This window comes from Scyliorhinus torazame, chromosome 22, assembly GCF_047496885.1.
Source record: "Scyliorhinus torazame isolate Kashiwa2021f chromosome 22, sScyTor2.1, whole genome shotgun sequence".
In the NCBI taxonomy this organism is placed as follows: Eukaryota; Metazoa; Chordata; class Chondrichthyes; order Carcharhiniformes; family Scyliorhinidae; genus Scyliorhinus; species Scyliorhinus torazame.
Window position 1 is genome coordinate 38,502,575 of NC_092728.1, and position 13,004 is coordinate 38,515,578.

At 45.4% G+C, this 13,004-nt stretch overlaps 1 protein-coding gene across 1 annotated transcript in view; it reads left to right on the top strand.

The window, feature by feature from the left end:
- LOC140398802 (coiled-coil domain-containing protein 183-like) overlaps window positions 1-13,004 on the top strand; it is a 168,024-nt gene that overhangs the window by 80,116 nt on the left and 74,904 nt on the right. Inside the window, exon 5 of the mRNA XM_072487768.1 lies at window positions 1,291-1,395. Within this exon, the coding sequence (XP_072343869.1) occupies window positions 1,291-1,395 (105 nt within the window). The remainder of the gene's footprint in view (window positions 1-1,290; window positions 1,396-13,004) is intronic.

Consider the following 13,004-nt stretch of genomic DNA (forward strand, 5'->3'; position numbering starts at 1 on the left):
GACGATGGCAGTGATGGTTAGCATCGTACTGGGGGGACTGCAGTATCACAGAAGTGAACTGTGGAGAAGATGCTGAAGAGAGTGAAAGGGGGGAAGTGAGCCATTGTTGGCCCCTATCTGGGACCCGTGGAATACAAGTGTCCTAGATAGGGGCAGAGGCTACCCAGCTGGAGCTCCTAATAGACTGCACATAAAAGGTGGCCCAGGCTGGGCCTGATGAATTGAGTTCTCCCAGCAAGGACTGGAATGGGACAGAGTTACTGCCGCAGGCAGAATATTGTATATAGTTTAATAATACTTCATACCACTACTGCTGGCTTCCTCAAGTTACTAAACTGAATAATTGTTAATGTTAGAGCACAGGAAAGAGGCTGTTTGACCTGTCTCAGCCATGTAACTGCAGTTTCTTCAACAAGAGCTGGTCTACTCTCACATTCTCTACCCTTTCCTCACACCGTTTGAATTTCTTCATTTTAAATACTCAGCCATTTCCCATCCAAGAGATGTTATTGTCCCCATCAATCTCTGACACAAGGCCTCTGCTGCCCATCCTGCAGTATGTTACTGAGCCTATGTCTGTGTCCCCTTGTGACTGGCCCTCACTCAGTCTGTGTCCCCTTGTGACTGACCCTCACCCAGTCTGTGTCGCCTTGTGACTGACCCTCACTCAGTCTGTGTCCCCTTGTGACTGACCCTCACCCAGTCTGTGTCGCCTTGTGACTGACCCTCACTCAGTCTGAGTCCCTTGTGACTGACCCTCACTCAGTCCGAGTCCCTTGTGACTGACCCTCACTCAGTCCGAGTCCCTTGTGACTGACCCTCACTCAGTCCGAGTCCCTTGTGACTGACCCTCACTCAGTCCGAGTCCCTTGTGACTGACCCTCACTCAGTCTGAGTCCCTTGTGACTGACCCTCACCCAGTCTGTGTCGCCTTGTGACTGACCCTCACTCAGTCCGAGTCCCTTGTGACTGACCCTCACTCAGTCCGAGTCCCTTGTGACTGACCCTCACTCAGTCTGTGTGCCCCCCTCCCACCCCACCTGCCTGCCCTATGAACCTGTTTTGCTATTTAGAGATGATGGCCTATTTGTATCTTAACCCCGTCTTCCAATCTGGGTTTGTCTAGTCCTTCAAACTCTTTGCTGAACAAGATTTATTCAGAATATTGATCGCAGGAATAACCAATAGCATAACCTCTCCAAGTTATTCCATCTCCCCAGCTGATATTTGCTCCTTGTCCTCACATGCACACTGCAAAGAAGCATTAAAAATTTGTTTGTTAATTCACAGGTAATCCGTCAGATTGAGAATAAAATAGAGAAGATGGATACGAAAATCAATGTTGCGAAACAGATTTATCAGATGTATCAGAACATCCTGGAGTGTCTGCAGAGAGTGAGTAAATCACAGTGAGGATTGGGATTCTCACACATTCCAATGGGCTGGGTTCTTCCACCCCGCCCGCCGCAAGAACACCACGGGCGAGACGCAAACAAGGGAGTTCAATGGGGCCAAGGCTACTTTATTCACAAACAAGGTGTGGTTTGGAATGCTCTACCCAGCAAGACTCTGGGTGACGTACGGTCAATTAGGAACATTATTTTAACACAACGTGAGGTGCAAATGAGTTCATCTGGAAAAGTGGGCTGCGAAGACTGCAATAATGGACATAATGTTTCTTCATTCTCTGATTTGAATACCTGCATGTCATGAGATGGGGAAGGGGGAGGGGGGGGGGGGGGGGAGGAGAAGAAGGCAGAGGCTCACCAAAGGAGGTGGGTGGGTGGCGGGTGGAGGGGGTGGGTGGGGGTGAGAACAAAACAGGCAGAGGATAGAGGGGAGATGCCATCACACTGGCAAGCATGCTAGTACATGGAAATAAGTGGAGAAGGGGGGGCAGCGTAACTCTCGAAAGGGAGGGAGCGTCTGACAGAAGAGGGGATAAAACAACAGGGCGGATGGTAGTGGGGGAGAAGGGCAAGTAGGGGAGGCATAGGGCGGGATAGGGAGTCGGTAAGGGCAGAGGGGCCCGGGGGAAGATGGGAGGGGGAGGATAGAATGCTGGTTACAACAAGTGGCACATGGGGACGGCTGGAACGAATAAGGAAACGGTGGCCATCTTGGATGGCCCCCAAACAAAGGGGTGCGGGGGCATGGTCCACATGGTAAATATTGCTGACCCATCGGCGGGAGGGGGAGAAACCCCCCATCAGAATAGTCACCTGGAACATCGGGATTCAATGGCCGGGGGGGAAAATCCAGAGTCTTTTCCCATCTGAAAAGCCTGAGGGCCGACATAGTCTTCCTCTAAGAGGCACACCTGAGGAGAAGGACCGACTGAGGGGAAGAAAGAGCTGGATAAGACAGATCTTTGATGAATACCAGGGATGAGGTCGAAGGGGGTGGCTATATGTTCAGTAAGAGGATGACCTTTACAGCAACAAAGACATGACGGACCCGGGGGGATGGAATGTAATAGATTAGCAGTGTCCTGGAAGGGGCACAGGTGCTGCTTGTGAATATATACGCTGTCATGTGAGAGTACCTTTAAGAAATGGGTGTTTATAAATGTGTGTATATAAATATCTGTAGTGAGAGTACCTTTAAGAAATGGGTGTTTACTACTGCAGTGATGTCAGAGAATGGGTTGAGCTGGGCTGTCTGTCAGCTTTTTACTTTCGTTTTAGGCTGTTTGCTGCAGGGTGTGCTTCAGTTTTGTTTTCAGTGTTGGAGCTGAAACCAGACAAAGCAGGTGTACTGCTGTTCTCTCTGCCATCAAAAGACTATCTCTTGATCATTTGGTGAATTCAGAATTATAAATGTTCTCAGTAGTGAATGTAAACCTAATGTGCCTCTGTTAAAAAGTGTTTCTTAAGTCTTCTGGATGTTGTTTGGGAAGTTATTAAGGATTACTTAGTGTTGTATTCTTTGGGGGTTGTATTTGAATTGATGGCTGCTAAGATGTTCACTGTATGTTTTAAAAAGGTTAACTTGAGAATAAACATTGTTTTGCGTGAAAAAATACTTGTCCATTTCTGCTCTACCACACCTGTAGAGTGGGCTGTGTGCTCCCCATACCACAATCTATTAAAAGTTGTGGGTCAGGTGAATTCCATGATACACTTTGGGGTTCTCTAAACCCTGGCCCATAACAAATTGGGGGCTTGAGGGGGATAAAAGTCTAGCTATTGGATTGGCTTAGTGAACTTAAAGACAGTGAGGGGTGAGCATATTGTGGTTGCTTTTCAGGTGTGGTATTCTAGTTCAAGTGGGGAGTGTGTTGTGGACACTGGCCCTTTCAGAGGCTCTGACGTTTTTGGGGGTGAAGACGGTCACACGCAGTACCTTACGGATAGAGACTAAAAGTAGAGGTTAGATTTGGCAAAAACATTGCAGTTAACATTACCTGACAAAATGCGAAAAGGTTAGGTAATTATGGCGGTGGCTAAGCATTTAAAGTTGCCTAAGATACAGTTTGACTCATTGGAAATAGCAAAAATTCAGTTACAAATGAAACAAATGGAACATGAGAAAGAATTAAAGCAGCTTGAATACAAAAGAGAGGGACAATAAAGAGAGAGAGTGGAAAAAGAAAGAGATAGAGAGGAAAAAGACAGAGAAAGAGAGGAAAAAGAAAAGGGGAGAGAAGAAATGAGGAAAGAAAGAATAGCCCGAGCAGAACAAAAAGAAAGAGAAAGGGAGATACAGATCAGGGAAAAAGATAAAGAGAGAGAATTTGAACTTCAGAAAATGGCTATGAAACGTAACAAAGAACAAAGAAAATTACAGCACAGGAACAGGTCCTTCGGCTCTCCCAGCCTGCGCCGTTCCAGATCCTTTATCTAAACCTGTCACCTATTTTCCAAGGATCTACTTCCCTCTGTTCCCCGCCCGTTTATATATCTGTCTAGATGCATCTTAAATGATGCTATTGTGCCCGCCTCTACCACCTCCGCTGGCAAAGCGTTCCAGGCACCCACCACCCTCAGCGTAAAAAACTTTACACGCATATCTCCCTTAAACTTTCCCCCTCTCACCTTGAAATCGTGACCCCTTGTAATTGACACCCCCACTCTTGGAAAAAGCTTGTTGCTATCCACCCTGTCCATACCTCTCATAATTTTGTAGACCTCAATCAGGTCCCCCCTCAACCTCCGTCTTTCCAATGAAAACAATCCTAATCTACTCAACTTTTCTTCATAGCTAACACCCTCCATACCAGGCAACATCCTGGTGATCCTCCTCTGCACCCTCTCTAAAGCATCCACATCCTTCTGGTAATGTGGTGACCAGAACTGCACGCAGTATTCCAAATGTGGCCTAACCAAAGTCCTATACAACTGTAACATGACCTGCCGACTCTTGTACTCAATACCCCGTCCGATGAAGGCAAGCATGCTGTATGCCTTCTTGACCACTCTATCGACCTGCGTTGCCACCTTCAGGGTACAATGGACCTGAACTCCCAGATCTCTCTGTACATCAATTTTCCCCAGGACTCTTCCATTGACCATATAGTCCGCTCTTGAATTAGATCTTCCAAAATGCATCACCTCGCATTTGCCTGGATTGAACTCCATCTGCCATTTCTCTGCCCAACTCTCCAATCTATTTATATTTTGCTGTATTCTCTAATAGTCCTCCTCGCTATCTGCAACACCACCAATCTTAGTATCATCTGCAAACTTGCTAATCAGACCACTTATACCTTTGTCCAGATCATTTATGTATATCACAAACAACAGTGGTCCGAGCACGGATCCATGTGGAACACCACTAGTCACCTTTCTCCATTTTGAGACACTCCCTTGCACCACTACTCTCTGTCTCCTGTTGCCCAGCCAGTTCTTTATCCATCTAGCTAGTACACCCTGAACCCCATACGACTTCACTTTTTCCATCAACCTGCCATGGGAAACTTTATCAAACGCCTTACTGAAGTCCATGTATATGACATCTACAGCCCTTCCCTCATCAATTAACGTTGTCACTTCCTCAAAGAATTCTATTAGGTTTGTAAGACATGACCTTCCCTGCGCAAAACCATGCTGCCTTTCACTGATAAGTCTATTTTCTTCCAAATGTGAATAGATCCTATCCCTCAGTATCTTCTCCAACAGTTTGCCTACCACTAACGTCAAGCTCACAGGTCTATAATTCCCTGGATTATCCCTGCTACCCTTTTTAAACAAAGGGACAACATTAGCAATTCTCCAGTCCTCCAGGACCTCACCCGTGCTCAAGGATGCTGCAAAGATATCATAGATTATCATAGGATTTACAGTGCAGAAGGAGGCCATTTGGCCCATCGAGTCTGCACCGGCTCTTGGAAAGAGCACCCTACCCAAGGTCAACACCTCCACCCTATCCCCATAACCCAGTAACCCCACCCAACACTAAGGGCAATTTTTGGACACTAAGGGCAATTTATCATGGCCAATCCACCTAACCTGCACATCTTTGGACTGTGGGAGGAAACCGGAGCACCCGGAGGAAACCCACGCACACACGGGGAGGATGTGCAGACTCCGCACAGACAGAGACCTAAGCCGGAATCGAACCTGGGACCCTGGAGCTGTGAAGCAATTGTGCTATCCACAATGCTACCGTGTTAAGGCCCCAGCTATTTCTTCCCTCGCTTCCCTCAGTAATCTGGGATAGGCCCCATCCGGACCTGGGGACTTGTCCACCTTAATGCCTTTTAGAATACCCAAAACTTCCCCCTTCCTTATGCCGACTCGACCTAGAGTATTTAAACATCCATCCTTAGCCTCAACATCCGTCATGTCCCTCTCCGGGACAATTCGGCATGTCCACATTGACTCTTACCAACTTTTACAGATGCAACATAGAAAGCATCCTATCAGGCTGCATCACAGCCTGGTATGGCAACTGCTCGGCCCAGGACCGCAAGAAACTTCAGAGAGTCGTGAACACCGCCCAGTCCATCACACAAACCTGCCTCCCATCCATTGACTCCATCTACACCTCCCGCTGCCTGGGGAAAGCGGGCAGTATAATCAAAGATCCCTCCCACCCGGCTTACTCACTCTTCCAACTTCTTCCATCGGGCAGGAGATACAGATGTCTGAGAATACGCACAAACAGACTCAAAAACAGCTTCTTCCCCACTGTCACCAGACTCCTAAATGACCCTCTTATGGACTGATTTCATTAACACTACACCCTGTATGCTTCATCCGATGCCAGTGCTTTTGTAGTTACATTGTATATGTTGTGTTGCCCTATTATGTATTTTCTTTTATTCCCTTTTCTTCTCATGTACTTAATGATCTGTTGAGCTGCTCGCAGAAAAATTCTTTTCACTGTACCTCGGTACACGTGACAATAAACAAATCCAATCCAATCCTTGGTGAATACCGATGCAAAGTACTCATTAAGAATCTCACCCATTTCCTCTGACTCCACGCATAAATTTCCTCTTTTGTCTTTGAGTGGGCCAATCCTTTCTCTAGTTACCCTCTTGCTCCTTATATATGAATAAAAAGCTTTGGGATTTTCCTTAACCCTGTTAGCCAAACATATTTCACAAACCCTTTTAGCCCTCTTTATTGCGCGTTTGAGATTTGTCCTACTTTCCCGATATTCCTCCAAAGCTTCATCAGATTTAAGTCGCCTAGATCTTATGTATGCTTCCCTTTTTCATCTTAGCTAGTCTCACAATTCCACCCGTCATCATGGTTCCCTAATCTTGCCATTTCTATCCTTCATTTTCACAGGGCCATCAACCTTTCCTTAAAAGACTCCCACATTTCAAATGTGGATTTACCCTTAAAGAGCTGCTCCCAATTCACATTCCCTAGCTCCAGTCAGTTAAAATTGGCAGATGTAAAGGGAAACGTACAGTTGGATGATAGTGATGAGGATAGTGAGAATGAGCGTCAAAGTCAAAGTCTTAGTGGGAATCTATTTAAATATGTCCAAGCATTGCCAAGGTTTGATGAGAAGGAGGTAGAAGCCTTTTTCATTTCATTTGAGAAGGTAACTAAACAAATGAAATGGCCACAGGACATGTGAATATTACTGATTCAAAAAAAGCTGGTTGGTAGGGCTCGTGAAGTGTTTGCATCACTACTGGAGGATGTATCTGGGACCTATGAGGAGGTGAAAAAATCCATCTTAGGTGCATATGAACTGGTGCCTGAAGCCTACAGACAAAGGTTTAGAAATTTAAGGAAAGAATTTGGTCAAACATACATGGAGTTTGAAAGGCTCAAACAGTAATTTTGATAGGTGGATAAGGGCTTTGAAAATAGACCAAATGTAAGAAGCTCTCAGAGAAATTATACTTTTGGAGGAGTTTAAAAATTCAATTCCTGATGTAGTGATAACTCATGTGGAAGAGCAGAGGGTTAAAACTGTAGCAGCAGAAATGGCAGATGATTATGAATTAGTTCATAAATCAAAGTATGGTTTCCGACATCAGTTTCAGCCTGTGAGGGATAGAAACAGTGGGGTTTGTTAAAGTGGTAAAGGAAAGCCCAAGTGAAGCGAAAGATTGCAAAAGATTGTACAGCCTGATCAAGAGATGATACAGCCTGATCAAGAGATGATTGATAAGAAGGTGGCAGATCTCTTTAAAGAATTTACTTATGTGGGTAAAGTTTACTCATGTGTATCAGGAGGAGCAGGTAAAGAAGTCACAATTTTAAGAGATATGGGAGCTAGTTAATCTTTAACGGTACGAGATGAGGAGTTATGTAGTTTGGGAAGAATGTTGCCAGAAAAGATGGTAATATATGGAATTCAGGGTGAGAGGAGTAGTGTTCCATTATATAAGGTAAGATTGGAAAGTCCAGTGAAGAGTGGTGAAGTGGTAGTAGAGTAATAGAGAAACTATCTTGTCCAGGAATACAGTTTATTTTGGGTAATGATATAGCTGGATGGCAGGTGGGAGTGATGCCTACTGTGGTTGATAAGCCAGTGGAAAATAAGACAACTGAAGTGTTGAAGGATGACTATCCTGGGATTTTTACGGATTGTGTAGTAACAATGTCGCAAAGTCACAGGTTAAGACAAGAGGAGAAATCAAAGAGTGAAGATGAAGTTGAAGTGCAATTATCAGAAACAATTTTTGATCAGATGGTTGAAAAAGAACAAGAACAGGTGGAGGATGAGGCGGATATTTTTAGTTCAGGAAAATTGGCGGAGTTACAACAGAAAGATGTAGAAATAAAACGGATGTATCAGAAAGCATACATGGAAAAGGAATCTGAGTGTATGCCAGAGTGTTATTACCGTAAAAGTGATGTCTTGATGAGAAAATAGAGACATTTACATATGCAGGCGGATGAAAAGTGGGCAGAAGTTCATCAAGTAGTATTGCCGGTCCGGTATAGAAAGGAGGTGTTGCGAGTTGCACATGAGGTACCAGTGGGAGGTCATTTGGGAATAAGGAAAAATCCAGAAACATTTTTATTGGCCTGGACTACATAAAGGTGTAGTTAAATTTTGTCAATCATGTCACACATGTCAAGTGATAGGGAAAACTCAAGCATGATAAAACCAGCGTCCTTAATACCCATTCCAGCATTTGAGGAACCTTTTACAAGGGTCCTAATTGATTGTGTAGGACCGCTTCCTAAAACGGAAAGTGGGAATCAGTATCTTTTGACGATAATGGATGTGTCCACTAGGTTTCCAGAGGCCATTCCAGTACGTATTATTACAGCTAAAAAGATTGTGGAGGAGTTACTTAAATTCTTTACTAGATATGGACTACCCACAGAAATACAATTGGATCAAGGATCACATTTTACCTCAAGGTTATTCAAAGAAGTTATGGATAGCTTAGGAATAAAACAATTTAAATCAACTGCATACCATCCAGAACGCAGGGAGCGTTAGAAAGGTGGCATCAGACATTAAAGTCAATGTTACTTATTGTCACGATTATCCAGAGGATTGGGATAAAGGAATTCCATTCGTATTGTTTGCAATTAGGGATACACCTAATGAGTCAACCAAATTCAGTCCTTTTGAACTAATTTTTGGTCATGAGGTAAGAGGACCACTTAAATTGATTAAAGAGAAATTGGTGAGTGAAAAATCGGAAATTACATTATTGGATTACGTGTCAAATTTTAGGGAACGTTTAAATAGGGCAGGTGAATTGTCTAGACAGCATTTAAAAGTTGCACAAAATGTGATGAAACTGGTATCGGACAAGAAATCCAAAGTTCGTAGTTTTGCCAGTGGAGATAAAGTTTTAGTATTGTTACCAGTGGTAGGTGAACCTTTAAAGCAAGGTTTTGTGGACCTTATCAGATTGAAAGGAAATTAAGTGAGGTGAATTATGTGGTAAAAACACCAGATAGAGGGAAGACTCACCGAGTGTGTCATGTGAATATGCTTAAAGGGTACTTTGAAAGAGAAGGAGAGAAAAAGGGGGAAGTTTTAATGATTCTAACTCAAAGTGACGAACCAAATCCAGATGACTGTGAATTTGACATACCTCAAATTAAATTGGAAAACGAGGATGTTCTTAAAAATTGGGATAAATTGTTGAGTTACCCTCCAGAGGAAAAACAAACTGATCTGAAAGAGTTATTGATATCACATGGGCAAGTTTGTGGAGATAAATTGGGAAGTACGAAAATGGCTATACATAATGTACATGTGGGAAATGCTGTTCCAAACAACATCCATGTAGACTTAACCCTTTAAAATTGGCACAGGTTGACAAAGAGATTGAGACTATGCTTAAAAATGGCATAATTGAAGTGGATTGCAGCCAATGGAGCTCACCCATAGTGATGGTATCAAAACCAGACGGTACCCAACGGTTGTGTGTGGTCTATAGAAAGGTTAATGCAGTTACAAGAACGGACTCTTGTCCTATCCCACGTTTGTCGGATTGCATTGACAAAAGTGGGACAATCAGCTTTTATTTCCAAACTGGATTTACTTAAAGGTTACTGGCAGGAACTTTATCCGAAAGGGCGAAGGAGATTTCAGCTTTTGTGACTCCAGATGGTATATACCAATTCAAAGTTATGCCATTTGGCATATAAAACGACCCAACCACATTTCAATGGTTAACGAACAAAGTTGTTTCAGGATTACCCAATTGTGTGGTGTACATCGACGATCAGGTAATTTTCAGCCAGACATGGACAGAACATTTAAAACATCTGATGGAGTTATTCGATCGACTTCAGTAGGCGGGTTTGGTGATAAACCTAACCAAAAGTGAATTTGGAAAAGCCCAAGTCACTTTCCTTGGCCATACAGGGTCGAATGGTCACATGGGATATGAAACCAACAGTTATTGAGGAGTTTCTGATACCCTCAAGACAAGGGAAATAATGCGATTTCTTGGCATGAGTGGATTTGATCGAACATTTGTGAAAAATCTTTGTAGTGTGGTTGCTCCACTGATAGACTTGCTGAAGAAACTTCAACATTTTCAGTGGACAGCGGACTTTCAACAGGCATTTGACTGCCTGAAAGCTGTGATAACCAATGCTCCTGTGTTGGAGAATTCCAAGGGACTCTGTGATCAGATTGAACTAAAGTATCTGACTTTAAAGAGAAATGCCGAGGCGTAGAGAAATGGACAGATCGTGCAGAGACCTTCTTGTTCAAAGAGACTGTCAATCGAGAAGGATTTCAGTTGGAGGAAAAACAAAATAGTGGGTCAGGTGAACTCCATGATACACTTTGAACAACAAAGAACAAAGAAATGTACAGCACAACAACAGGCCCTTCAGCCCTCCAAACCTGTGCCGACCATGCTGCCCGTCTAAACTAAAATCTTCTACGCTTCCGGGTCCGTATCCCTCTATTCCCATCCTATTCATGTATTTGTCAAGATGCCCCTTGTGGTAATACCAGGTTTTGCAGTACCTGAGAAGTGAATGACCATTGGCTGGACCGCGGAGTCTACCATTGGGTAATGTACAAAGCCCCGCCCTGAAAGGCGGGGTATAAGAACCGGTGCCGTCCCAGCAGCCTTCACTTCTGTAACATCGCTGCTAGGTACACTTCTATCTGATTAAAGCTGAATCGATATGACTCCTCGTGGTCTCAAGAGTATGACATGACATGATCCGGACATGATCCGGAGGTGGTGGTCGCACACAAGTTGAACGTTCAGTGATTGGAATCCCTTCCTGTTAATGAAGGCCTGGTGGGTGCAAGGTGGCATGCTTGCCATCTATTACCCACTGGACCTGGGGCATCCTGGCGATGGTGGAGAATCCTGCTGCCTGGGCATCTTGTTGGGCCTAGTCCAGGTCCAAGTTTATATAGTCAGCTGCCTGGGCAAACAGGGCATCCGTGACTTCACAAATGCACTTGGGGGCTGGAGGTTGGGATAGGCCCCAAAATTCCCCGCTTGAACCCTGGAATGAACCCGAGGCGCAAATGTTGACGGCCACCAGGAGCGAGTAACCTCCTCCTCCACATGGTGCTAAGTCCACAAGGAAATGGCACAAGTGCCACACCATCCCCTTGTTGAGGTGGAGCCTCCTGCGGCACATGTTGTCTGACATCTTTTCAAATGACCAGCGACACGGTAGCATATTGGTTAGTGCAATTGCTTCACAGCTCCAGGGTCCCAGGTTCGATTCTGGCTTGGGTCACTGTCTGTGTGGAGTCTGCACATTCTCCCCGTGTCTGCATGGGTTTCCTCCGGGTGGTCCGGTTTCCTCCCAAAGTCCAAAGATGTGCAGGTTAGGTAGATTGGCCATGATAAATTGCCCTTAGTGATGGGTGGGGTTACATGGTTTCTGGGATACGGTGGAGGTGTGGACCTGGGTAGGGTGCTCTTTCCAGGAGTCGGTGCGGACACGATGGGCCGAATAGCCTCCTTCCACACTGTAAATTCTATGACCCCTGTCCACCTTGGGCCAACGCTGGCTTCGCCCTCAGGGTCCTGCTCTGACCTGATGGGCGGTTGGGACCTCAGGGTGTGGGGCAGGACCTTGCACATAGGCTGCAGCCTCGAGCCTCTGTCAACACTGCTACTGCTTTCTCTGGCGTTTGGCTGCCTAGACTGCCACTGCCAGGGCATCTGCTGCGGGGTCCAGAATATCAGCCATACCATGATATCTGTAAGGAATATGAGAGGGTGTGACAACCAGTTAGGGCTTCCACTCCGGTACCCTCGAATCCCCCAAGCCTCCCCTGCCCTTACACTCCCTGCCATCTCTCAGGGTGCCACCCAACGAGCCGGTTATACTGGAATGCCCTGCCCTGCACACGGACCCCGGCCACAGCAGGGGCCCCTGGGACCGAACCCCAGACCTCCGCCGGGAACAGCATTGGGACTGGGCTCAGATACCACCCCCAGATCCACACACACACAATGGTCAGGGGGGTGTCTCCGGTGCTGAGGCCCAGTTCTTGGGTGTTCGATTGTTGGCTGCTGCCCCTGCAGTGTTGAAGCTTCCAGTGTTCAGGCAAAGTATCCAGGCCTCACAGTCTGGTTGGGGTGCTAGGCAGTAACACCCGCCTGTGACATGGCCCGTCTACCCACGGGAATCCACTTCAGAATATTTTGTTTATGAACAGTCAACAATACCTTTATACAAAAAAGATTAAAAAAACAAACTACATAACAGTCCACATATATTAACCATTAACTGACGAGGAAAAGACACCGTGCCATTCACACAGACACCTTTTCACTACAGAATATGAGCAGAGACATAAAGCTACAATAGTGTATTTATACAAAGAAAACCAAATACACGTTAAACATTAAACAGCCAATGGTACAATGAAATCTCCAGCATCTGAATCAACCCCACGCCCCCTCCCCCTCCACGCAGCCCCCAGCAGTGGACTCACATCAGTGAAAGATTGCTCGGGGGGTAGCATCACACAAAGTCACAGAGCATCGCGGAAGAGCACTGGCAGTAGTGCCCGGTACCAGGCCTCCCGATATTAAACAGTAAACAGTCTATAATACAATAACACTGCCCCCTTCTCCCGCAGCTCCAGCAGGAGACTCTCATCAGTGGAAAGTCGCTCAAAGG